The 27,895-nt window shown below is 39.3% G+C and overlaps 1 protein-coding gene across 2 annotated transcripts in view; it reads right to left on the reverse strand.

Annotated features, from left to right (window-relative positions):
• peak1 (pseudopodium-enriched atypical kinase 1) overlaps nt 1-27,895 on the reverse strand; it is a 107,361-nt gene that overhangs the window by 16,297 nt on the left and 63,169 nt on the right. For both annotated transcript variants that reach the window (XM_023297263.3, XM_055009013.1), the window contains exon 3: nt 7,303-10,814. In XM_023297263.3, the coding sequence (XP_023153031.2) occupies nt 7,303-10,679 (3,377 nt within the window). In that variant the 5' untranslated portion in view covers nt 10,680-10,814. The remainder of the gene's footprint in view (nt 1-7,302; nt 10,815-27,895) is intronic.

A 27,895-nucleotide genomic window follows, 5' to 3' on the forward strand; every position in this document is an offset into this window, starting at 1 on the left:
ACAAGGTGAGAAACCACCTTGTATTTAAAGGTACAACTTTGAGATTTTGACCTCAAGCAGCGCTATGGTGCAGTTTCGTATTAGGATCGTGTCCATATTAACTGGCCGGCCCATACAAGGATGTACATGCTAACATGCATGTACACAGGTGACACAATATACATTCCCCTACATTACCAAGACACATTTAAACACAGACAGACACAAGCTTAGATTTTACACACAAACACACTTTAGTCAGGTTATGAATGTAATAGCTTGCAGTGATTCTAGTTTGACTGCGTTTCAGTTATAATGTCCAATGTTTACAACTAGCAAGCATAATCTCCTGATTTATTTTGTTTCAGATACAAGTTCAAACATTGACTCCTAAAGAACTGCTCATTTACAAACAGAATAGAACATATATATTTTTTTTAATTCTTCATTGCAAAACAATTGTCAGAAAACTTAACAGTCAAGTGCCCCATCTGTAAAATGTTGCCAAAGATGCAACACAACAACAAGAAAACACTAAGCATGTAATAACAATGCCACATTTCTATGCAGAATACGTGTATAGCTTACATATGAAAACAAGCTGAAGCAGGACATAATGACTATCTGTAGTGGCACAAGAACACAAGAGTTTAAGATTACAAAACCACGTTGTTCCATACTGGATTTCTTTTAATTCAATTCCACTAAAACAAGAAACAATAAAAGAAATCTAATATTTATTCACTGTCATCTGTGACTGCGTGTCTCTGGAATATACCTCAAGCTCTCTGTGATCAGTCTACACTAGAGTAAATAAGACACTCCTGGTTACTGACCCCTGATCTGATTATAGTTCAGCCAGTCTTTCAATTTGACCTGTCTGAGATATTACAGCCTTGGGCCACCTGGGTTCTGGCCACCCAGGTTGGCTGATATTCTACACTACTGTGGATTTTAGCTGCCACAATATAAAACACAAAATGCCTGCTACACATATGTACAACTGGCTGACCCCCGCCAACTGCTCTAAATTTCAGACACTGCTCTGGTGGTATATTGTTCACTATTCTGGCGCAGATATTCTGAGTACGAATGTCCTTTACCTGGCATACTTACTGTCAAAAACAAAACAAAATGGGTACAGGGTCACAAAAAGTTCAGAGTTAGTTTCATAGCCACAGGCATTGTCATGGGTGTGTCTGACTGGCAATGTTTGTATTATCCCAAATCAGATGTGTCATTTCCTTTGACTGTAATGTTGTTACAAATATTCCCAACATGACTAATGATTTATGTGATCATAACCACAAGTCCCTAAAAGTACAGTTCAAGATACAGGCAGAACTAATAGAAGGCTTTGTCCAGTTTAATATACTGAAGCACACATTTTCTCACATTTACTTCACTAGTAAAATGAATTGTGTCACCAACTGCTGGTCAGACATTCACAGCCAGTCATGAAGAGTGCAAAATCAAGTGCTAAAGCCTTGCTGTGTGCTCAGATTATAGTTGTAAAGGATTGTAAGTGCCATTTGAGGCACATATTCTGGCACAAATAATAAATTAAGCTTAACATTTATCATCGCCACACTTTGTGTAAACATACATATATTTATTATTGTACTTTATTATAAGTTTTGTCTGACAGAAGACAGTAAAAAATGATCAAGTAATATAGTCATTTGCGAAAAGAGTTAGGTATTGTCAATATATCAAAAAAAGTAAATGAAACAAACACCTGAAAAATAATACTGACTCATATTCCAAAAAATTAAAGGTTTTCCAGTGGTTCTTATGTGTTATGTTATGTTGCATTTATAACAACATTTTACAGTCATTCAAAGTTAAGTTAATTACTAGTATTATCTGGGTTTACTATTACATTTGGGAGACAAAGATATTGTTAATAAGCACACTGTTGCAATATTTTCTCTGTAAAGGAATGGAAAAGTGAGCACTTGAAGAAAAGACCTAGCTGCTCATGTGTCTGTCTGTAACCTGGGGCACTGTGTTGGAGGAAAACATCACATCTGACATGTTTATGATCTGTCTCTGTAGGCCATAAGCCTTCTGTGTCTCTTTTAAAGAGAGTCGATCAATAGCTTCTAAGTTGCCACAGTGCATCACTTTAGCACTTGCCAGCTCGCCGTCAGTAGACATTTAGAATAAAAGGGCCATAACAATGTTGTGAGCCAACTAGAAAACAAAGAGTAAGTAAACTGAATAGATGGAGGCATAAAAACTGAGTACATTATAATTGAAAACAAAACAGCACACAGTCCATTGTGTTACGATGAAATTAAGCTTGACATGGAAATCTGCTGTTGGTTGACCTGTGCATGTCAACTCAATTTCCTCTTATATTCTTCCCTGTTTTTTACTTTATACAAGGATACAACAAACTACTGTTGACAGACGCAAACTGTAAACGGTTTACAATCAGCTATAAAACTGTCCAAAAGACCATGAAACAAAGAAGACATCTCCACCATCTAATCCTGTATGAACAAAACAGTCAGTGTGGATACACACCTTGAGAGGCCCTTGACACAATAAATACCTTTATAGCTGCTACACATTTCAATGTCAGGACCTGACTTGTTCAGACAGCAAGAAGCGGCCTCAATGCATTTCAGTGTTTTTCAGACCTCTGCTGCAAGAAATGTATAACCTCTCATCCAAAACACGAACCATTTAATCTCAAAACTTCTCCTCCCTGCTCAGTCAACATGACTTCAAATGACCTAGGGGGTCACAGAAATGTATGAAAGACCAGAGTTTCAGTGCTTACCCGCTGTACTGGCTCACACAGCTTCCCATCTGGAAACTCTGGATAGAAGACGAAGGTAAAATCACATTCTAGGTAGAGCAGTTCTCAAGTAATGCAAGCCGTCCTGTTGTGTCGAATGAAGACACTTTCCTGCATGTGTTCTTTCTCTGTCTTCTTCTGTTTCTCCCTCTTTGAAAGTTCTTACCTGTCTAAGGTAATGCGTGTTTGCCAGCGCAGAAGAGCACGCCCACTGTTGGCTAATAAAACTGCTTCCAGTCAGAAAAACCCCACAGTTAACCCCTCATCTGCCAACCAAAACAAAAAGTCTGTAGAATGACTTGTGGAACTGATTCACAATGTGTAAATCACTGACCAACCTGTCTGTCTAAGAACAATTCACATTATCAAGAAACCTATGAAGCATCTAAGTTCTAAACATATTTTATTTTATATGAACATGGATTTCTATTGAGCAGCAATAGAGATTAGTGCAAGCGAGTGGGACAAAAAATAGGCTTGAAGACAGATCATAAACAGCTTACTGTTTACAATTCAGCTTCATGTTGTTAACTAATACATACAAATTTAAAACTGCTTGTTTTGTGCCTCAACAGTCCAGCAGTGTAAAGATGCGCTCTCTTGAAGAAAACAAAAAACATCAAGCAAACGAATAAATCATCAACTATCTTATAATTGGAAGGACCAAAACCAAATAGGTGTTTGTGAACACTCTCTATCCCCTTTAACATCTGTTACTAAAACACCGTAAGGCATGGATTCACATTCCAGCACATTCCTTCTGTAGACTTTAATTTTGTCACATCTTCCCCTCACACCACCAAAGGAACCTCAGGCATGAAAAACATTTTTAGTTTTTTCTGCTTTTGTTTCAACTCAAAACCAAGTGTCAACACCTGAGATAAACGTCAAATGTTTATCTCACTCGAGTAACAGCATCACCTACTACAAACACACTTAGGGAATAAGTTAGATACCAACTGTTATGTTCTCAGTGAATGCTGTCAACAATACGGTCCCAGAAGAATGCTTGTAAAAGCAGGTGGAAGGAAAGTATGGTAGACTGGAGCAAAGGTGAGATGTTTTGCAAGTTGTTAGTGTGACATGTTCAGTATTGCTAGCTGAAAGCATATTTCCACTTTGCTTTCTACAGTTGTTGCTGCTAGAGTATATGAAGGTGTTTTCTCGGGAATGTGTGCACTACGACATCGCAATGACTAATGAGGATACTTGCTCAAAGGACCAGTGCATAGGATTTTGTGGCATCTAACACCGAGGTTGAACATATGTTGATTGCTACTTTATCATAAAAATTCAAAAAGCCCACTATAGAACCAGTATTTAGCTTGCATGTTCTGCATTGGAGTAGAAACATTGGCAGCGCAACATGTCAAGCTCCATGGAAGAAGACCTGCTTTCTCTATAGTGCTCATTTTAAAGTCACAAAAACACAGCAATTAGTAGTTACAGGTGATTAAGCATTCATGAAAATATAGGTGGGAATAATATATTTCATTTCTGCTACATACTGTCACTTCAATTAATAATTTGGGGAAGCACTGCTAGAAGTACAATAAAACTTCAGTTACTCTTATAGTTGAATGCAAATACTTTTAAGTATGTAAATGAGACAATATGAAGGATACAGCAACACCTTTACACACTAAACTTACAGCCTGTATTAGAAGGCCATGCTCCTAAAAATGTAAGTTTAGTTTCAGGGACTAATGGCGGAAAAAAAATCTTTGGGATGCATGTATTCCAATCAATACAGCACACCCAACTATCCCATTTTAGTATAGCATTAGCCAGGTATCTGAGACTGACAGCAAAACTCCAATCTTGTATGGCTTGTTATAAAGTGGGAGAAGAGGCAGGAACTTGTGGAAGAAAGAAGCGATGACTGGAGCTGAAGCTGGAGGAGGAGAGAAAAGCAGGGAAGTTCGAAAAAGAGACAGAATGGGGCCGAGCTCTTGACAGGATGGAGGAGTGGAATATTTAAGAGTTCACAGTTCTTTGGGCTCAAAGGACAAAAACCTAGAAGGAAAGCATGGACGAGGAGTGCAAAGTTACATGAAACAGAGAGAAGGATGATGGGAAGTTAAGCACCTTGAAAATGATCTGAAATGTACGGAAAATATTCAGGTGGCAGAGATACAAATAGAAGAGAAGGAACATGAGGAGCAGGCCAACATCTGAGAGATCAGATTGGGCAGGTGCTAAAGTAGCTGTGACGACTGTTCAGCTACTTTTAATAACAATAACGGGGATGGCCATGAGTGGATGACTGGATCCAATATCAGCATTTTTCTGATTATTGGTATCAGTATTTTCTAATAAAATAAATTAATTTAAAAATGTGCTATTTTGGGCCTGATGCTTCTTCTCTCTAGTGGCTCTGTGGTCTTGAGCAATGTCCTGTCTACAGCAAGCACGTCATTAGCAATAGCCTATTAACACTATACTGACAAATGCTGAAAAGTTCTTTTTTAATTAATCATATGCAAAACAAAAACAAATAATTTTTCATTTTTACTTAAAATCTATATTGGCTCCAAAAATTGTTCACCTTGATTACAAATAATCCATATTGGTATCGTCCCTTAAAAAAAAAATATGGGTTGACCGCTAATGTGTATCATCAAACTAACTAATCAGTGCATGCTTCAAAAATGTCAGTCAGGAAATACTGAAGTATGGTACAGAGTATACAGTTTGTGTAAAAAATACTCAAATGCAGCTTGCGTCATGTTTGTTGCCCAGTCACAATCTTTACAAAATTTTAACTGGGTGGGGAATACATATTTTATAAAATGATACAGCGAGAATATAACATGCTTTATGCAATTCAGCTTTAGTAGATTTGACCTAGTTCAACGAGTTCATTGTATAAGGCTCAACGAAATTAAGTGATTCATCATTGAATCACTAACAAACTTAGGGCGGGGCAAGTGATCAGCCTTCCTAAACTCACAAGTTCAAAAGATTGATTCAAGAAATAATTCTTGGTCAAATCTTGGTGGATCTTAAGTACAAAAGTATTTTGTCATTGTCAGCAAGCACTAGGATTAAACATACTGTGGTACAGCATTAACACAAAATGTACTGGAGATGCTATTAAACCTACTGTCGCAGTTATTAATACCCAATGTCGTCAGCAGTGCTTTCAGTAAACAGCTTTCTTGATGAATCATTCTTTTGTTTGGCTACTGCAGCATACATTTGATTGATCATCAGTGCAGACACTGTTAAAAAAAACAATACTTTGTTTCAATCTGAAGACTTAAATAAGCTTATGATTAAGAGAAGAAAATACAATGTTTCTTTCACCATCTGGGCTATCCTTATCTAGCACCATTAGTCATACCACAGGAAACTTACTCCAGGCATTGGCCAGTCAGAGACAAATAATGAAGTCATTATGTAAAAGCTTCGAAACTACACTGGCAAGACTGATTAGTGGGAGTCAGTGTATGTGTATGTGAGGTAAGTTTTAATAGAACTTGAGTAGCTACAGGGAATATGTCATCTGAAGAAGTGTTTAATGGAGTAGCAGCTGATCCAGCTGTAGTCAGATGACTTTTAACAAACTGAGGTCCACTCCTGAAGGGGAACCACAGAGCACAGAGGCTGCTGTTGAGATGATAGATGATCTTACGGAGGAGACCACATAGGCTGTACAGCATGCAGTCGACTGGGCAAGTAGGGAAGCATACATGCCAAAGTAAGATCAAACACCTCTAGAATCCGTGATGAGAGATCTGTTTGATAGTACAGGAGCAACCCTGACACTTTGGAGCAGCAGCTGGCAAAGGTTGAGTATCTTCATCTTAAGCTTTATCCAATTACACTGAAAGGAATGCATGTGGGCAATGGTAATGTGGGCATTGCATGCAAAATGACTCATTAGACTATCAAGAGGTGACGTAGGCAGAACATGTATGAAATAAGTTGGTAGATTACTAATAGTTTCACTCTGAGCCTTGATGACAAAGGGATATGAATAACTGCTATTAGCATTATTAAAATAATTAGTTCTGCTAAACAACATTTATCTTAAAGCAATTTAAAGTGTCATACACTCCATCAAAACCCTGTTAAAATGTTGATGGGTTTGTTTTCTGCTATAACAACCTCCCCTCTAAGGTTATTTCTTAGTGAAGCTTCCATAGGAGCAGTAAGTACATTCTTTCTGAGGGCCACAATCCCACAGGGCTTATATCAAGTTGTGTTGAATATCTAGCAAATGATAACTTTCATGATGCTCATTACACATCACAAATTATATAAAGCCATATCCAATGTAAATATGTTGCTTCTGTCCTATGCATTATTTTTTAGCTTAGCACCAGTATGTTTTCTTTTCTGACAAAGAAATCTTAGTATTTTGATCAAAATTGAAAACACATTTCTGTTCATCATTTTCAATTGTGTATACCCCAGTTTTGGAGGCATCAAATTTGACTGATGCACTGTATATATATTAGTAATAACAAAAACAGTAAATTGAAACCTTATAAATATTCGACAGATACCTGAAGTCCTTGCTGACAGCATCACTTCCAGCGGTGTGTGACGACAGTGTTTTCTCTGGACTCAAAGGTCTAGGTTCTTTGCTTTCATCAGGTGTCAGTAGTGCAGTTTCTCTGCACTCTTCTACTCGTAGTTCTCCTTCTCCATCACCAGGGCTACTGCAACTGTCTGGCTTGTAGGTGAAGATAATGGTTGGCTTCTGGGTGGGATCCTCTGGCTTGGCCTCGGTGAACCAGTGTTGATGCTGGGCTGGCGGTGGTGGAAGCATGTGAATGACTGTTCCATCAAGCCCAACTAACTTGCCTTTCTCCTTCTCTCTCTCCATCTTTTCTCTCTGCTCATCCTCATCTCTCCGGCGACGAAAAAAGCTCTTAAAAGAGATCCAGCGTTTAGGTTTGGAGCTTTCTGCTGAAATACGTCTCCCTTCTCCACCAGGACTTGCTTCACCTTCGCTAGGTCGTACAGGAGAATTTGAGGCAGAGCTCTTGGTCCAATTGCCAAAATGTCTCTGAAGTATGTTAGTTGCATGGTAGGGGGAAGATGTAGATCTCGGAGGGGGGAACGGGGCATTGGGCTCTGACCGGGGGCTAGACAGTGGGACAGCAGCAGAGGCACTCTGGGATTTAGACAAAACTTTTGTGGGTGTGTCCTTCTTTGGCTTGGAAAGACAGCCATCAGTTGCAGAAAAGAGAGGTTTAGGCCGAGTGAGGGTTTCCTTCATGGCATCAGGTGGGAGGGCATACAGTTCCTCAGAACTGAAAGTTTTGGCTTGTGCTGAGGGAGACTCTGGAGGAGACTGAGGAGGATGAATGGAAGCCACAATCTGTGAAAGCACAGTGCTGGCTTCTTCCCTATGGCTTACCACTGCCCCAGAAGATAAAGCTAAGTCTGTATCATCATCTTTGCTGCAAATAGCATCTCCACCTGTCTTGTAAGGGGGTATAACAGCATTGGCAGTAGGGCTGGCTTTAGGTAGGTTTGCAGTAATGGCAAGATTGGCAGGGGAATTTGTTGATTTAGTGGGAGAGAGAGCCCCAACTAAGGGACTGATCACAGTGCTTGTAACAGTGCTAGAGTCTGTAGTGGTTCTGGGTTGTATATTTGGTGCTTTTGACACTGTGTCAAGTGGAAGTTTTGCCTCTTCAAAGGAAGCTCGCTCTGATGTGCCTCTACCAGAAAGAGTTTTATCCGTTGAGGAGGACTGGACACTCTCAGAAGATCCTATCTCTTCATAAGTATGGCTGGCTACCCTATTACCTCCCCCCTTTGTTTGTGGTAGTTCCCCGCTGAGTCCCAAGAAGCTCTTGTATACAGCTAAGTTGTCATATGCACTTGGGTTGATAACAATAGGTACCTTGACAGCATTCTTGGAACTGCGGGCGTAGGCTGGCTCATCTCGGATAATAATGGGAAAAGGAGGCATGCCTGCATTATTAAAACTATTGAATTTGATCTCTGACAAATTGGGGGATTTCACAGGTACAGTTCGGGAGGAAGACAACCCAGCAATGGGAGACGTGGGAGCTGACTTGTGACTGCACTGCTGAGAAGTGATGGAGGAGCCTGGATTGCTCCCACTCCCAAGATCCACCTTAGGTATCTTTTGGCGAGGACTTGTGCTTGATGTCCACACTTCTTGGTAGCGTATGCTGCCAGATTTCTTTCGGGAACTACCTGACAAAGCAGCAGATGTGGGTGATATTGGTATCACAAGAGAAGATGGGGAAATAGGGGACTTTGGAGATAGAGGCTGGACTAAAGGAGTGCTACAGAACGATGTAGGGCTGGAAGGCATCGACAAGTTCCTGGGTTTTGGGGAAGAGTCTGGAATCTGTTCATCTTTATTGGCCATGGATGCTGACACATCCACCACAGTGTAAGGCTTACAGATCATTGATTTTTCCAAATTTACTACACGGTATGGTTTAGCTTGCTCCTCTGTGGGACTAAAACTTATTGTGACTGGTTGACCAGGAAGGGCTTGAGGCATGGGCATACCTTCTCGGCCATCCTGATCTTCCAATCTAATAGCCAGAACAGCCTTGTGTGTTTCAGCAACCTTAAGTGGACTTAGTGCTCTGTTGACAGGGTCCTTTGTGCAGGGAGGAGGTGCCTTACAAGATATAGGAGAATGCACACCATTTCGAAGGGCATAGTGGGCACTGCTCCCACTGCTAGAAGTTGTTCGAGAATCTTCTGGTAGTGACGACGATGATTCTGGAGAAGTGGTCGACTCCGAATTTGACAGGAAACCACTACCTTGCATATCACGAGGCCCATAGGAAAGAGGAGCTCCATTGGAATCCACCGAAGGGTATCCATTCAAAATCTCATCATAGCTATCATCATAGTCCACTGCACAAATCCGCTGCAGTGAGCGGTTGCGAAGTGGCACAGTATTCCACTTTTTCCCTGCAGCAAAGGGTACTGGAGACAACGTGGCAGCACGGAAATTAGCAAATCGTGGTTGGCCTCGCATACGGATCTCCATTGCTAGCAACTCTTCGTCACTTTCATCCCAGCTCTCATGTTCATCATCATCCCTTTCAGTGTCTTCTTCCTCATCATCCTCTTCGTCATCATCTTCACCTTCACTGGAAAACTCCGGGTAGCAAAAGCGACCACCCTCTGTGCTTATGATCTTGGTACTATCACTAAGAGATACCCGTTTTTGAGCAGTGCTGCCACCACCACCACCACCACTACTGCTGCTGCTTCCCATGGCCAGGCAGCTTGAGGGTGGTAAGCCTCTTTCTAAGGACCGTCGGTATGAACTACTGATTCGTCCCCAAAACAAGTCCTTGGAGCCAGAAAGGGGTGTGGGGCTAGAGCCAGGGCCCAAACCAGCAATTTCCTTAAGGACATCTGTCAATCCACTGTTGTTGTTGTTTCCACTAGGTGTCCTTGGGCTAAGTTGTCCATAACCCTCAATCTCCTCACTGCCACCCTCTCCTTCGTTGTTGTTGCTGGGCCCTCCAGGCCTCTTACAATTTAGTCCATTGCGATTCCAGACTGTGAAGGCAGATGTTTTGCCCTGTTCTATTACATTTGGTGGTTGCTGCAAGTTGCCATCTGAATCCAGTCCTGCAGAAGAGCAAGGCAGCATCATGGTGGGCTTAACAGCAATGGTTGGCTTCTTTGCCACTGGTGGACGAAAGTGTCCTGAGCGAGCAGACCCACTGCCAGCCCTCTGAGAGTTGGTAGGAAGATTAGGGTTTCCTCTGGCTCCAGCAGCGGATGAATTCTGCTGCTGAGTTGTGGGAGGCCTCTGCTCAGAGGGGGGCTTCTGAGACAGACAGTGCAGACTCTTAGGTTTAAAGCAGTTCTTGCACTCGCCTGGTTTCCACACGTGCTCAGTGAAGGTGCTGCAGGCTGACATGGCTGCTGGTCCTGTAAGGCAGCCTGTTCAGTCAGTGGACAGGAAACGCCTCCATGAAATTATAGGCTACAGGAAGTGACTGTTGAACAACAGTGATGAACTCTATTCAGACCTCAAATTTGGGGGACACTGGTTCTGAAAGAAAAAAACAGGAGAGACAACCATGCATTAAACACATTTTATAATCTGTAGTTAAATTTCTATGCGGAAAATAATTTACCAAGACAAACTGCACATGGTTAAAATTTTGATTACCAAATCATATCCAATGCACAACAAAAATACTAACCCAATACACACACAGCTGAACTCAAGGAAAGTGGCTATACTGTGGAAGAAATAAGAATGTGAAAAAAATAACCTGTGGGTGAGAGAGAATGAATTTGGGAGGCAGTGCTACAATGTCTCCATTAGGTGGCAAACTTTCTCTATGTAGAAGCCTACGGGTTAGTGATCGTCTCCTAACCTCAAAACAGACCTTGACACTTGAAAGGCACATGGGAAGAAGAGTATAGAGGATTAAGAGAGCTTATTTCTGAATAGCTGTCCTGTGTTGTCGTTGCTGGCTGTTTCAGCCAGGCTTACATGAAACAAAGTTACTGATAGTGTTATTGAATCAAAAACTCAAAGTCCAAAATCCTGTCAACTAGAGCAGCTGCATAGAAAACAGACATCAAAAGTGCTTCAGCTAAGTTCACATGTACTTATGCCTGACCAACAACAAAAAGGTAGAGTTTATCAGATTTTTCAGATGATTCATTTTTCAAAGACTGGACATAAGTCCACAAAATCATCCATACTTTGTTCTTTGTTTATGTAGCACATTTCATACAGTATCCAAGAACATACCAGTGTCTCAAAATCTTTATGTTTTACAGAGATCAGGTACTGCAAAAAAAAAAAAAAATCTATTTTTGTAACTATTTGATTGCCCTAAAAGTGTGAGACATATAATGACTATAATTTATAAAGCCTTTAGACTGACCTGAAAGTTGGCACATAAACCTCATAGTAGTCATTCTTGAATTTCAAATATAATGTGCAAACTCTTAATAAAAAGCTGCAAAAATAATAAACACGTTTTTTAAAAATCAGCGTACAAACAAAAGACCTAGGGTTAAAACCTCACAATATTCAATCAGTAAGATAACAAAAGCTGGCATTTTAAAACTTGGACACAAGCATGGTTTCGGGTTATCAGCACCAGTGCATACATATCGCACACATCCTGTTTCCCTCAGTGAACCAGGCCATACTTACATACTTCTAAAATTACATGGTGCCACAGTACACCATGTTACATCCATTCCAGTCAGTACATAAACCAGATCCCAGTTATTTGCAAAATATATTCATAGAAGGGAAAGATGGGCTAAAACATTTTTGTGGAACACTTGTTAAATTAGTTTAAGCCCCCATTCAATACAAATCATAAATCTAATGAAGGCGTAAAGACAAAGGAAAGCCCATTAGCATTTAAATTTGCTTCATCTCGATTGACCAGTCCACATTTCTCACAACCAATTATAACAGGCTCTCAGATACCACATTAACATCAAATCCATGGATAGTATGTGGTGTGTTGCTCAAACAACCAATTAAAATCATGCTGTTGCATGGATCCCTGTTTAATATCATGCAGCGATCAGTATGTTACATGACACAGTTTTCACATTATTTTTACATCTAGCCTGCTCTGGACAGGTCCCCTCAAGGACAGAAGATATGACGTTATGGATAAAACATAAAATATTAAAAACCTTGTGGACAAGAAGAAATGGGGTCAGAAAGAAATGCAAATAAAAAAAGCAATGCAAGGCACATTAGTAACCACAGCTTTATTCAGTTTTTTTGAAACTGTCCCCTTTGCCTCAAAGTACATAAAGTTTGCAGAACAGATGAGTTTACTATGAAGGTCTGGTAAGATGAATACAATGTGTTGGGTTCACAGCACACCTTGACTACGCAATCAAACTCAAACTTTTTTTTGTTGTTTTTTTTTAGTTCAGTCCAAAAATGTATTCCACTGTCAGCCATGATTCTCATGCAAAACATGGAGTCCTATTAAAATGGACAGCTGATTTAAGACCATTAATACACATAAGGCTCTAGATTGTTTAAATACAAGGTTTTCAAAATAAAGATGTGCATTAAGTCGGTCACTCTTATTACTACAGCGTGACCACAGCCATCCACACTGGAAATATTTATAGAATATACATTAAACTTGTACAAGGGGCTGCTCATTATGCCAGCCAAAAGTAGTAAAAAACTATAGCTCTCACCCTTATTGAAAATAATGGGCAATGTGATGCAGGTCTGCATCTGCTCTTGACTAGGCTCTTGGATGATATCAGAAGTCTGCCTTTCCTCCATGGAAACCAATCAATAGTTTGGAATTCTCTATCTCAGCCAACACAACCATATTCTTTTTGATCAAGCAATAATTTATCTAGTGGCTGGGGTTTGACAGCTCATTCAGCCCTGTATCACATGTAAAGGCTGCCACAGGATTATTATACAATACTTGGCCTCAATACACCGTTGAATATTGTGTGCATCACAGGAAATAACCCATACAGATAGTGTGAGATATCACTGACTGAGAAGTAAACTCTGGAAAATTGTTTGGCTTTGTATGATTAAAAATAACCAAAGGTTAGCATACAACAAGGGAAGCATAGTGTCAATATATATGTTGGCATTTTAGCTTTTCATTAGATCACTGTGTGATGACATGGTGCTTTGAAAAACTGGCTGACAGATTACTGACCTGGCCGATTATCAGATCCTACAGCATGCATTGCGCCGATTATTGATATCTGTAAATTTTTTAGCCAGTTCCAGATTAAATAAATAAATTAAAAAATGTGCTACTCTGGTTCTGATGTGGCCTCTCTCTGTTTTATACTGTAAATCGGTTCCTAAAATTGGTAATTGATAAACTTGACTACTAATAATTGATACTGGTACCGGCCCTGAAAAAAATGTCTCTCTTGACCTCTAATTTGAACCAAATCTGTATTTCACCAAATATAGCCGGGGTGTAACTCAATGCAGGGCTGATGTCGTCAAGGACGGGTGAATCAGTCTTGGAGTCATGGATGTCAAATCCTGTACAGAAGGATGTTACCATGACAACACCCAGGGCCAGACACAATAAAGCAGGAACTCCTGAATCAAACTTTGCTGACCGAGTTGCAACAGGCGGGAGAAGATTTATCCTGTTACAGCACCTGGGCCGGACCTCACAGGAAACGCAGACAGTAATTCAAACAATATTTTTCAAACCCCGTCAGCGCTGTGACACGTAAGCACTGTGCAATTCTGTAGCAGACTTTCAAAATTGCATGCACAACCAAAAGCAAAGCCCAGGAAAAGTCCAGCATGTTCCTGTGAAATGTCTGAAACAGTATTCTGATCATTTACAGCGAGAGCATGCAGAATCATTTAGTCAACTCCTGACTCTTAAATTCCTCGATATACAACAGAACAAAATTTAGAATTTGCCTTTGCACATGTTCTTTGCAAAGCTGGACAGCAGAGAAAGCCATAAAGCAAGTTGTGCAAACATAGATACATAAATATATTTGGCACACTGAGAAAAAGCAGATTGTTTTGATGAGATCTGCACCAGGCAGACTTTCTTTGTAACTACAATAATTCTTTCCTGACAGACAGCAGATGGGGAGGGAGAGACAGTTTTCTTTGGGAATCAAGAAAAAGCCTTCTTATTGTGTTAACATTCTTCAAAGCAGCTAGATGGAATTATAAAAAGCAACTCCCAGAATGCATTCTAATAAGATAATTCAGTTTTTCATGTGCTCGTTTTTCTGATCACGCTTCTGAAAATCATGAAATATCCAGTACTGAATATGTGCCACATACATTATTCCACCAGCAGAAATCTCTGGTGGTGGATCTGACTATGTATTTTACTTTTCGCAGCCTCCTCATTAAAATTCTGTTGTTGTTTGACTTCATTTTCCAGTCCCTCCAGTCGCTACTGATATGACAGTGCATATCAGTAAGCAAAACTTTGTTATACTCTAGATTCTCACTAAGCCGGAGGCAAAAATTAGTGTCATGTTGTAATTGACAAGACCCCAGACCATCTAATCTTGGATGACAGCTATAACTTGAGGACACCAGCAATCTCATCTGCTCAACAATCCTTTCAGAAACCATGCCATCCAGTATTTTTAGTTCACACAGCTCACAGTGCTGCCACATCAAGTGGCAGCACCAAATATGATAAATCTCAACTCCCCCTCAGAAAGAGTATGGGGGAAACCTCTGAGATACAAGCAAACTCTCTTTCTTATGTAATCATCTTTGTTTCAGCATGAAAATGATTCTATCTGTGGCTACGCTTTTCGCAGTACAAGTGTTCCTACTCATGGCCATCAGCCAAATAATACACTGCTATTTTTGTGTTTCTTTTGTTATGTAACAGATATTATGCAATCCAATTGAGATGTGATGAATTACAATACAATAAATTGTTTCGATACAAAACCCTCATGAATACTAAACATTTTCAGTCCAAATGCAAGAATCCCTTGTTGGGACTGTTCCACGATATTGACTTTCTTTTATTGATTCAGTCTTTGCGTCTGTCCACAGTCTGCGACGTCTTTGATGTTGATTAGAGAGACATGAAGTGGCACTAACACGAAAGCCATCACCAAATATTGGAGAACAGTGTGTACGCATACATATTTTTTCTCTTCCTTTGGATTTCTGTCTGCTCCTTTTCCCCTGCTTTCTCCACTGTCAAAAAAGTATAGAAAGCTATTACATGAGTGTAATAACCTTTGATGCTAAACACAAACACTGATTTTACATTGAATATGATTTATTGAAACTTCTAAAATGTGCCGAAAATATGCATTGCATAATTTATCCACATTCTTATTGCGGTCTGCTTGGTTATTCTCCTCCGTCTAGTTTTTGTTTATCACTGACTTGCCTTTCATGCATTTTTAATGAGGCCAAGGCATTAGTGTCGACAGTTTAAATGGATCCCTTATGTATAAAGACTGATGACTGTCTGAGGTAAAGGAATGATGGTTCTCTGTCACAGATATAATTGCATTCTGGAAAATGAGATTTATTTGTTCTCAGAAAGATAAAAAGCACACGATCAACATGAAGTAAAGACTTCTATATCCCTAACAAATGCTCAGATTTGTTTTCAGTACGCCTAAAGACAGGGACAGGGGTTAGTGCTTCTTATCTGAAAGTTAAAAATCATACTGTAGTCTCAAGTAAACTGTGAAAACTGTGTCTAAGGTGCCGTATAATAAAATATTAACCTCATTTTCATCACTTTAGTTGTTAAACAGAACCAAATATTTCATTAGGAAATTCAAACTGGAATGAGGAGATGAGAAACCAGTCCGAGGCTGGAGCCCATGGATCAGCACTGAGTGTGTGGAAATACACCAATCATTAGAAAAGCTAAAGCCTGGTGTATTTATTCACTCAGCTCTGCATTAAGCTTTGCTCCTTGTGCTACAGTTATTTTGTTTTATAAATTTATTATTTCAATCATATGTGTCAACACACAATTCTCTGCTTTGTAGATTTCAATGGCCGAAACCATCTGGCACCACATTTCACAGCCCTGATTCAAATAACTGGATTCTATCTATTGCTTGCCCAGTCATGACCAGTTCTGTACTGTATTGCACGTACGATGATAATACCTTTTTTGGATAATGCTGGAAAATAATCTTTACAGAAATGCACCACAGTGCTCCCTAAATCTGCGTGTGTAATACTATAACAGAGGGATCCAAATGTGCTATTTTTTTTAAAAATGCAACTTGTACATTCTGTACAAATGGCTGAATGAAGAATTTTGAAAGATATTTATCTTCAGAATAAAAGCATTCGTGGGTTATTAACATATCAAAATCATACAAATGAGTGGGAAGCATTTTGCTGATGTGCCACACGCCCCAATCTCTTTCACTTACTGTAAAACCAGTGTTGAGCTGCTGCATGTTAGGTTAGAGAGAGAAGCATGTGTGTTGTTTTCCCTACTATTTAAAATACTAAATCTAAATCTTGCTCAACAAATGAAATGAATAGATGAGGAAAAATTAAGCTTCCATGTTACAACCCAAGATTCAGAGCGGAGGAACTGATCACTGGGGAGAACAGGGTAGACTAATGCTAATTAGTGGCTAATTGTGGCCACTGTGCTCAATTTGAGAACGAAAATTTTGCTAAAAAGGCTGCACACAACCAAAAACACAATAAGAAGTATGCTCTGAATTTGAATTCCTCTTCATAGCAGCATAAAGCAGTTGCTGCTGGTCACAGCTTTAAAAAAAAAAAAAAAATGACAAGTTAAAAAGAGTTTGCTACTCATTAAAATTAAATGATTACATGAATATCAATACATTTTAAGGTGGTACAAAGTTTAGTTTTTGGTGGGAAGTAAATTAAAGTACACTAAAGCAAAGTTTTAACATGATCATTATGTGTCATGTCTCTGCTACAGGAAAGATCTCATTCTTCTTGGTCCAGAGGTCACCTGCAGCATAAGAGATTCAAACAATAATTAGAATTTAGCATTCAGCTGCACACATGTGCTGTACAGCTCTACACATAAGGGCCATTCAGGGAAATTAGTTTGTGTCTAAGCGCACGCGTGTGTGTGTGTATGTGTGTGTGTGTGTGTGTGTGTGTGTGTGTGGGTGTGTGTGTGTGTGTGTGTGTGTGTGTGTGTGTGTGTGTGTGTGTGTGTGTGTGTGTGTGTGTGTGTGTACTTTTTAATGGCAAGAAAAGGCTTTTTCCCCTTCAGAAATATTTTAATGAACTGTGAATACATTTGGAGAAGCGCATGCCTCTGTGTTTGATCCGAACAGCATTAAATAACACTCATGCTGTCTATGTCCTGCTGCTGACAGAGTACACATTAACATGCACACACTTTACTCGAGAGAAAGTAGCCGTAAAAGATGAAAGGTCAGGTTGGAGATGCCTCACTGCAGAGCATGCACTCATTATTCCCGTTGTTAACCTCAGCTGGCCCGATGCCTGTCCTCCTCTCCTTTCGTCTCTCATCCATTTACTAATGCTTTTCTTTGTCATCTTTGTTTCTTCCTCCTCCAACTCTCTCTCTTTTAAAGTTCTGCTTTGTTGTTTGTCTTTTTCCCTCTGGCTCAAAATTTTCCCGCTCTCTTCTCTCTCCATCTCCTTGTCCCTACCCACTCACTTTTTATTCAGGCCATTTTTTGCAAGCTTTTTCTGACTTTTGCTTTCTCCTCTGAGATATGTAAATCTGTTTCCCTGCTGCCCCCTTTTACTTCAAGAGGAGGCTGTCAGACTTAAATTATGCAAACAACCACCACCAAAACCACCAATAGCTAGAAGATGACCACACACATAATCAATAACACCTTAGAGTTTTTACCCAGCCCAAACAGACAGAAGATGTAGATAGCAAAGATGTTAACACCAAAAACAAGCTTTTGCCAGGGAATTTCAAATCCATTTTCTGCTGTGTACACTTTGACAAATGTGCTGTGTCAAAATTTTACCTGACTTGCACAAAAACTCCCTCTGTAAGGTTTGCTGCTGTTTGTCTGCGGCTGAATAATATGGTTGGATCTTCAGCTCTTCTCATCTACACGTCAGCATGTGTCCTGGAGCAAGACACTGAACCCTAAATCGTTCCTTGTAGGTAGGCTACCAGCCTGCTAGATAGCTGCTATCAGCACAACAGTATACTGTAAGTGTGAATGACAATCAAACTAGGAACTGCTTTGGATAAATGTCTGATGCAGTTCAGTCCAAACATATACTGATGTTTGAAACCCATCGCCATTTTTGGTAAAACTTACACTTCCTGTGTTTAGTGCATCTGCATTTCATGCAAACATTACCTCTTTACTACCGCGTGTTGGCTGATATTGTTTAAGAAGCACATAACAGAAATTTAACTGCTACTAATGGTTATTTTCATTATTGCTTAATGGGTCACTTTGATTTTTTATTAATCAGTTGTTTTGTCTACAAAATCCAGAGGAGACATATTCACATTCACAAGTGGACAACAGTCTAAAACCCAAAGATAATCAATTTACTTGTCATACATGACAAATAAATTGCACTTCTGCACACATCAAAATAGTTGCTGATGAATTTTCTGTCAGTCTATTAACTGTTTTCCCTCTGGGGTTCATTACTTCATATATAAACAGCTTCAAGTGGTTATTTAATTATTTGTCAACCCTGCAAAGTTTTTTCATCTGTGCTTTCAGTGAAAGTGAATGTTGTATCTGTGCTGTCAGGGATTCTGATTTGTGGGTAGGCCACAGGACAATATAAAGAAATCTGATGACTGTATCAAGACAACTGTGGCTGCTGCCATACTGAGCGCAACACAAAGAAACCAATGCACACACACACAAAGAACCATGCCTACATGCATGATTCAAAACCACACACCCACAAAAATGTTGAAACTTCTATGGTGCCACTTGTGGCTTTCATTCAATGACAAAAATATGGAAGCAACAAACTAGTAACACAGATGAGCACACAAACCAACAAAGCGTTGCTTCATTAAAACAAAGACAGTCAAATAAAATGGGCGGTTTTTAAGGGCAGGGTTTCTTTATTTGTGTTGTTCTTCTGCGACTATAGTAGCTGGTGCAGAGTTAGCTGTTCATATGAGATGCAATGTTGGCCCATGCTCTGTGACCATCTGCTCCTGATTTGATAGCAGCAAACACTGTCTGGTTTTGCGCCAGGCGAGATATCACACAACACCTGCTGCTTGGTGCCACTACCACCAAGACACAAGCCCCATGGGACTGCCAAGTGAGACCCAGATTTGTACTGGGATAATAATAACTTCTGAGGAGTAACTGGTGGGAAAGAACGTTATTTACTGAAAGCTACCCAGTGAGGCTAATGCACAAAACATTCCCCCCAGTGTGTGACTTTTCAAAAATGAAGACACGGTTTAAGAGGTCAGTTTAGTATGCAGTGAACCAGTCCTGATCTTAGCAGTAAGGTGAGTGTAATCACTGCACAATAGGGAAATAGATTAGAAAGGCAACCTCTCAGCGTGACTTCATCTTTACCATTTAACCCCAACAACAACACAGAAAAGAAAAAGACGACATATGTTTCTAAACTGTATCCCAACCCACTTTAACTGCAGGTAAATAGATGTACTTATTAGAAAAGACAAAACTTGACTTGGCTGACAAAACACTAGACTATCTCTCATGATTTTACACAATTGCCTTTCATAATTACAAATATTAAACCATAAAACACAATCAAGTGTCTTTGTGGTTTTAATTTCTAGTGTTGGACATCCCTGTTACTCAAAGAAAAGTTCTTTAAAGCCTGTTTTTTTTTTTTAAACTCCCACACCAACACCACCTTTCATCTTTTTTATTCATCCTATACACCTGAGGCCTCCCTCAACATTTCCCCCATCAGTTATAGCTCAATGAACTGACATGCCAGAGAAATACTCATTCTGAAGGAGACAAAGCATTTGGGACCTGTCTCAGACAGACAGTGAGCCCGTTACTGTGTGCGTAGCAACCAGTACATTTCAGCCAGAGTGGAACACCACCACCACCCCAACCTCACCTCTACTCCGTTTCCACATGGTTAAATTGATCTTGACTCAGGGAGACCAGTGTCTGGCTGGTTGACTGACGAGAAGGAGAGAAGGGGATTTGATAATGGTGTCTGTAGGTGTGTGTCAAGAGTGTGTGAGTGGTGGAAACATATGACTGGAAGAGACAATGGGAGGGTGTGCAAGTGTAGTCTGAATGTAAGCTGCCAAGCAGGAGAGGCAGCAAGAGGAAGGCAACATCTCTTTATCTTTTAAGAGCAATTTAACACACTCACTTCAAATTCAAATGGTGCACTCGAACCCAGTGTCACTATCGCAGCAGTGGCACAGCAGGAGGTGTTGTATTACTAGAGGCATGTTTTTCAAGACCTCCACGACACTTCCAAACTCTGCATATCGCTGACAAGTGACTCTTGTATTTGTTGGCACAAGGAAGGTGTTGGAGGTGAATTTGGGTGTGTGTAGGACTCTGCAATGATTGATAGTATAATGACGTCACTGTTTATATATATATAAAAACTTGCTGGCCATAAATACAAAAGCCAAAATTAATGTATCTTTATTTATCCATTTGTGTATAAATGGCACTAAAATGTGAAAATAAGCTTTGGTTTTTGGAATACAGAGTTTTTCTATATATTATATATATATATATATATATATATATATATATATATATATATAAATACAGCCTGCACGCATGACGATGAGTACTGGATAGGCAAGGTTTTTGGTCCACAATATGGACATTCAAAGGCCATATAAATACACTGGTCTGTGATTCTGGTATACCAGAGCAATGTTATGTTTCCAAAAAAAGTTTTATTTCAAATGCAAACACGGTGCCATGTTTCAGTAATACAGCTAGAAAACATATATTAAACAGAACAACAAAGTATTATTAAGTATTATTCCACCAGCAGTTAGCTTCAGTTTAAGGTCCTGCTGACAAGAATGTTTTGTGTTGATATTAAATTAATTTCTCTTCAGTTTTTCTGTACAAGTTACAGTTAATATAATACAATATTTTGTCGGTAGGAGTATTGCATGTATTCAAACTTTAAACATTTGTTCAAACTTGACAGAACATCAAATTTTTAAACTTTAATGGCCAGTGTGTCTGAAAGGGAAGGTCATATGTAAAAAGCAGCTGCCGAAAGCACGATTCATACTCCTGCATTGAATCTACACTAAGACTATAGCATAGCTGACGCATGTATACTTGTGAACTGGTGTGTTTGTGTCACTCTGCAATTAAACAGTCAAAATGATAGAGGCGTGGTATGTATGCCACTATGTTGAGTTCCTTCTTGTACTTGAAACTATCAATTACAATGTAGATCATGTTTAAAGATGGAGCTAACAAATGATGAACAACGGTTACTTTTAGCAAGAATACTGCAATACTGAGAAGAGAGATGTCCAAACCAAATGAGTCTGTGCACAGATTGGTAGATATGAAAATAAGGTAACAGAAAATGCTCACATATTGTTGCATTTGTATTTTGAGCAAGCCAGATACAATTACATTCTACATTTCTACATTAGATTTTGTTTCACAGAAGCATTATCTTTGCATAAATCAATATTCCATGTTAACTCACAGTTATTGAGGTCTGCATCGTGACAACAAGGTATAGCATAAGTTATAGCTGTGTATGTGGCTACGTTGTATATGTGTGCAGATTCAACGCAGAAGTATAAATCAAGCTGAACTCTACAGCGATAACAAATCTGAGGGCTCACCTGCTACCACAGTGAGGCAGCGGAGGGAAAAAAAGTGAAGCAAAGTCATTTGCACTGTTCAAGTTCTTTGAAAAAGTAATAGCACAAGAAGGTGATTTACTCATGGGCCATTTTTTTCCCTTTACCTTATAGATGCTATATGCCATTCATGTTCATTAGTTTAATTAGTCACTGACTTGTACTTCCCTTTGGGGAGTAGTATTCTTTTACTGCTTAGTCCAGTAAACATTTCGAGTGCCAAGTACTAGCACTGACTAAAAAGAAAAAAAATTTAAAAATGGCAATATATTATTTAATTTATAGACTGTGGATTAATGGGCCAAGTGCAATGTGACTGACAATTAGAGACAAAAAGTTATCACTTACACAAATCTAAGGATCCACCTCACATAGTTATATCATCCCTATGCAAGGCATGTACATTCCTAGTGACATTTAAAGGACAACATTTGCACAGGGGACAAGGTATTGTATGGAAGAAGACAAAAACCTTGATCTGAAGATATTGAGACACAGTGCCAATGAATAGGGAAAGACTGTGAAACATGGGGGAAAAAAGCGAGAGAGAAGAATGACAAGATGGGGAAGATTAAGATGTAAAGAAGAGAAGCACCAAAACCACAAGCAGAAAGCTGACGTTAAAATTTCAAATCAGGTTCCACTACACTCACCTCTCCACAGAGAGGCAATGTTTTCCCCCTGAGAAAAGTCAGTATGTTGGGGACAGAAGCTCATTTCCCACCCAGAGCATGTCTATTGAGAGAGAGTGGGAGCTCGCTGGGCCTGGTACATAATAGTGGAATAACTGAGGCTGAAAGCTGAAGCCATGAGGAGATGGGATATAGGATTTTCTGCCGCTTCATGGCAGAGGGCTTGAATGATAAGACAGCCGTTGCAGTGGGATAGACAAGAGCAGAATAGATATGAAATAGAAACGGAGCTGCAGACCAAGAAGCCGGGAAGTGGAAGAAAACTGTGTACACTGCTGTTTGTTAAGACGAAAGTAAACCAGTGTCAACTACCACGAGTTCTTTAAAAAGAAATCCACCATCATATCATAAGCATTTGAGATGTTATTTGGGATAGAATGAAAATGGGACAAGAAGCAGACATTGCATTATTGTAAGTGACACAGCAGTCAACTAATGCCATTTTTTATTTGTCCTCATGCTATGTGGAGTCCATCTATCAACCAACGACAATGATAAAAGTTTTTTAGATATGTTTTCAGTCCATTAGGGTACATAGAGTACTTTCAATGAAGGACCAGAAGCAATGTTGACAATCATACAAAATGATTTTTGATTATGTAATTAGAAATTTAAAAAAAATATCAAAAAGTCAAAGGAAACCCTATACAAAGAGTGTATTGGTCATTTGTCATAACATTACTGGTTTGGTCCTTGGCTCCCCCTGTTCACATGCTAAAGTGTCATAAAGGGAGACACTGAACCTAAAATTGTTCATGCTGTATGTGAAAGACTAAGGCCAGGCTCAGACTACAGGAGTTTTAAAAATCCTAACAGATTTTGAGATCGGTTGCATCACACACATAAGGAGAAACTTAAAGCATATTCAGACATGCACAGACTACAGGGTCTAAAAGAATGGTGCATCACAGACTATACTAAAGATACTAAGATTATTGTGTCAATAGGGATCTGTGCATCAAATTACTTGATCTCATGAGAAAGCAGATGTAAATAAAAGAGAGACTATGCTGCAACACCTTGCTGCAATGCTAATTATACTTTGCAGTAGGAAAAAAAAAACTTTATAAACACGAAGAATCTGGATAAGAAAATGGCTGAGTTACACACTCAACAACAGATGTCTATAAGAGATGTCCTGGGCATTTGGATCAGGGGTATTCATGGAGATTTATGTTTATATTTATTGTTATCTTGTATATAGGGCAAAGATTGCAGTAGTTTGTTCCGGCATGAATTAGTTCACTGGTCTGGGGACAGTGAGCCTCATAGAAGTCTTTATCACGGTGTTCCTTAACTAGGTAAACCACAACAATGCTCTCTGCTCGCTAACACGAAAGTGATCACCTCCTCAGGTTGCTACTGTATTAAAAATGGTATACAGTACTGGCAGTTACTAAATATGAAATGACACGGATCAGACCAGGAACAAAAAAATAACTTGATCACGTTAGTTAATGTTGGCCTCAAGGACTAGAACATTTCAAGCGTTGCTTAGCAACAACATCCACTCCCGCTAGCATTAGCCTGATAAATGTAACATCCTGATTTTAACTCCTGAATCTCAAACATCTTTGATGTTATTAAAGCAGCCCATACAAGCCTGCGACCAATCTCTCCAATTGTCAGGAGAGGTGAAACAGAGGTAAATCAGCTCAAAACTCCTGAGTCTCTGCCTGGCATAAATTGCTCTCTATGAATAAATGTAATGGTAAATAATGTAATGTTTGAATAACATTTAACAATGGAATACATGATTTTCCTCCAAACATTACTCCTAAGGATCTCTTAAAGATTTCTTCAAACATTACAATGAAAACACCACTTTTAAACTATCTCAAACATTTGGCATTTGTGTACTCCAGTGTCTCCTTATCGGTTGACATATACACAATACTGCTATACCTGTAATTAGGTAACATAAGCTGGTATGTTTTGTCTGGTTCTTTGTATAAATCACTTTGGCTGGTCATCACAAGGGATATTGAACACAGCCACAGCTGGGAGTAAAACTAGTAAAAACTTGAGGTTCTGAGCAGCAGCTCAGCACTTTGGTGAAGGGCACTCTGACAGCAGTAAATGTAGTGTGGGCTGCACTTATTGCCTCCTTTCCTAAGATTTTCTCAGCTCATCCAGGGATTTAAAGTGATGACCTTGAAGCATCTCCCCCAGCTATTCAAGCTTTGCCTTCTTAAAGTACAGTTAGTGGGGCCAATGACTAATCTCTTCACTTAGTCACTGGTGCTAATGGTACGTAACAAGTGTGGTTCACTGTAACTATCTTTCCTTAAGAAAAATCCGATGCCATACAGAACTAGGAATGTGGACTCATGTCACTTATGTGGCAAAATTTTTCTGAACTATGTAAGAGTGTGTATGTGCATGCACGTGTTGGTACATGCCAACCAGTTTCAATTTCAGAAACAAACCCACTCCGCGTCACAGCTGACTTGTTCTACATAATTCCCAATTTCGACTAAATTTCAGTTTGTATCCACTGAGACATGCTGGCAATGTGATTCCGCTGTAAGCCACTTCAGCTTGAAGGAGCTTTTCCGCAAGCAGGGTTCTCATTAGCTGCTCAATTAAACTTGTGTTCTAGCAGAATCAACTATTCAGCTGACATACAATGTGTTTCGCCATTATAAATGATGTAGAGGTTCAACGGACTGAACATTGTATTTAAAATGAAATTAAAAAGTCCTATGTATGAAGGCGGAGAGGGACACAGAAAAGTATGTGAATCCTGCTACCAAAACAAAAGTATTACAGTACAGAACATAAATCCAATTGAAAAGCCAGCGGTTTTACAGAATTCACATTGAGGCTTGAATGGCCTTCTCAGCAAGATTAAGTGAACTGTTTCATCTGTCTTTTAACGGTTGAAACACGGCTTCAGTTGTTTTCTTTTGGTAGCAATACCTAAAATAAACATTTATTAGCTCACAGTAAATGGAAGAGTTCCTGGGTGGCATCAACAATTCAACTCACTGGGTCGTATTTTCAGTCTTTATGAGAGGTGCCTATGTTCACAAGTATTGATTTTAGCAAGGCCAGTGGAATCAAAAGATGGATTTTCACAGCAAGTGGTGAATCCCATTAAAAGAGGGAAGCTCTATATAACAGACAAATGGCCCACCATTACAGGCAGAAAGTTTGCAATTAAGATTTATTAGCGTAAGAGATAAATGTGTCTGAAGTACCAAATTTGGTTAAATACCAATATAGTGGTAAATCATGCAATTAATGGTAAGGTGACCTGCAGAGAGAAAAACAGTCTTGAAGGAAACATGCACAACTGAAGACACAGGAAGCGGCAAGTAAAGTGAAACAAATCACAACCACAAACCTCGCAATGGGAGTTACAGTATGTACCAACAAATGAGTGTTAGTGAGTGACATGGTATGTAATCTCCTGGGTTTCCTGAAAGTTAATTTCATGATCCAAACAAGTCACTGAGCTGAAAACATGCAGACCACCGAGGAAGCCAGACAAGACAAAGGAGGTGAAATGATGTGCAGAGGACTCAGTTTATCCACACCATTTCTGCTGAGGCGTTATCTAGCTGATTTGGAATACGAGCAGAGAGGTTAGCATCCTATGAGAATCTTTCCATCTAACTAACTGTACTGTGCAAACCATATGACCATAAATCCTGATAAATTATAAATAAGGCGGTCAAGAAACACACACAGTGGGAGCCCCAAACATAAATCCCCAGAAAAAGAAATAAAACTTACACACTGGAAACAAGAAAACTGACTTACAAGATAAAAACTACAGAAAAAAAATGTCAGTGTTGCGCAACCACCATTCATATAACCCATGCATGCAACACGGAGAGAGAAATAGCAGCAGCCGCACACAAAAAAAGGACATAAAGGGTGTGACAGCAACATGAAAGACAGAAATAAAAAGTGTGCTATGCGTAATAGTGTCATGCGTGCTGTTGTCAAGTTAAATATAGGTTAGTTAAATAAACCTCCCTTTTGCATATGAGATTAGCAAAAAAGACATATTTTTGCAAGTAATCACATGATGCTCTGCGCTTAATCGCATTGTTATACATAAGATTAAATAATGAATTTTAAAGTAGTGTATTCTGCACTTTTATTTTTAAAGTATTGCTATATGAACAAAAATACAGTAACATTTGGTTTGCAAACATTTCAAACAGATAAAGTGCTTTTAACAGCAGTCTTTCCTTTACACAGTAGCAGTTAACATATTTCTTGTAAATGTCAGCCTAAACATTAATATAATCAAATAGAACCAAAGCTATTTGCCACGGCAAGGGCATTAACATTTTATCTGGTTTGTTATAGAAAAACAAGTTACCTTCAGAGTCCAGAGCCACAATCATAACATTATAACAGGAACCTTCACAGCAACAGCAAGTTAACATTTACAAATCTGCATTTTTATTTTTTTCTGAACAGATACCAGAAGAAACATTTTTCTTTTATCAGGGAACAGCAGAAACAGTCTATGCGTCAGGAACTATAGACCTTGTGTATGGGTTGCCTGCTAGTGATGCAGGTTGAGGCTCATACATGCCATCATTTGTTGCGATCCAAAAAACATTCCTCAGACCGACATCTTGCATGATACTAATAGGAATACAGTCTATAGCTAACTACTTAACTTTGTTAGCTTGTTTTGTTTGAGTTTATTTTTCCCACACACTGCATCCAACCAATCTGTCGAAGCCTCCCTCCACTGTTAGTTTGGATGAGATGTAATGACGCCCAACCCAGGTACTCATCAACATCCAGCCCTCCTGTGATCCATGGTTTGTCTGTCTGTGTATTGGAGCAATGGACTTTCACAGTACTAACACTTGAAAAAAACTGCATTTACGTGGAACTAAATAACTGTCGGCGTTAATATATTAACGCGTTAACGTGCCAAGCCCTACTCAAGACACATAGAATAAAGCTTAAACATCCATGAACTGATGATATAAAACATTAATACTGTGCAATGATAATTAAGACAGACTTAAACATGCTTGTGACATGATTTACATTGTCGATTTGCCTTTACAGTGTTCATGTTGCGTCGGGGGCTCATCCATATTGATGAAACACAAGATGGACCGAGTGTAATGGACTGAATCCAATGCGATGTACTAAGTGGT

The sequence above is a fragment of the Amphiprion ocellaris genome, chromosome 3 (assembly GCF_022539595.1).
Source record: "Amphiprion ocellaris isolate individual 3 ecotype Okinawa chromosome 3, ASM2253959v1, whole genome shotgun sequence".
In the NCBI taxonomy this organism is placed as follows: Eukaryota; Metazoa; Chordata; class Actinopteri; family Pomacentridae; genus Amphiprion; species Amphiprion ocellaris.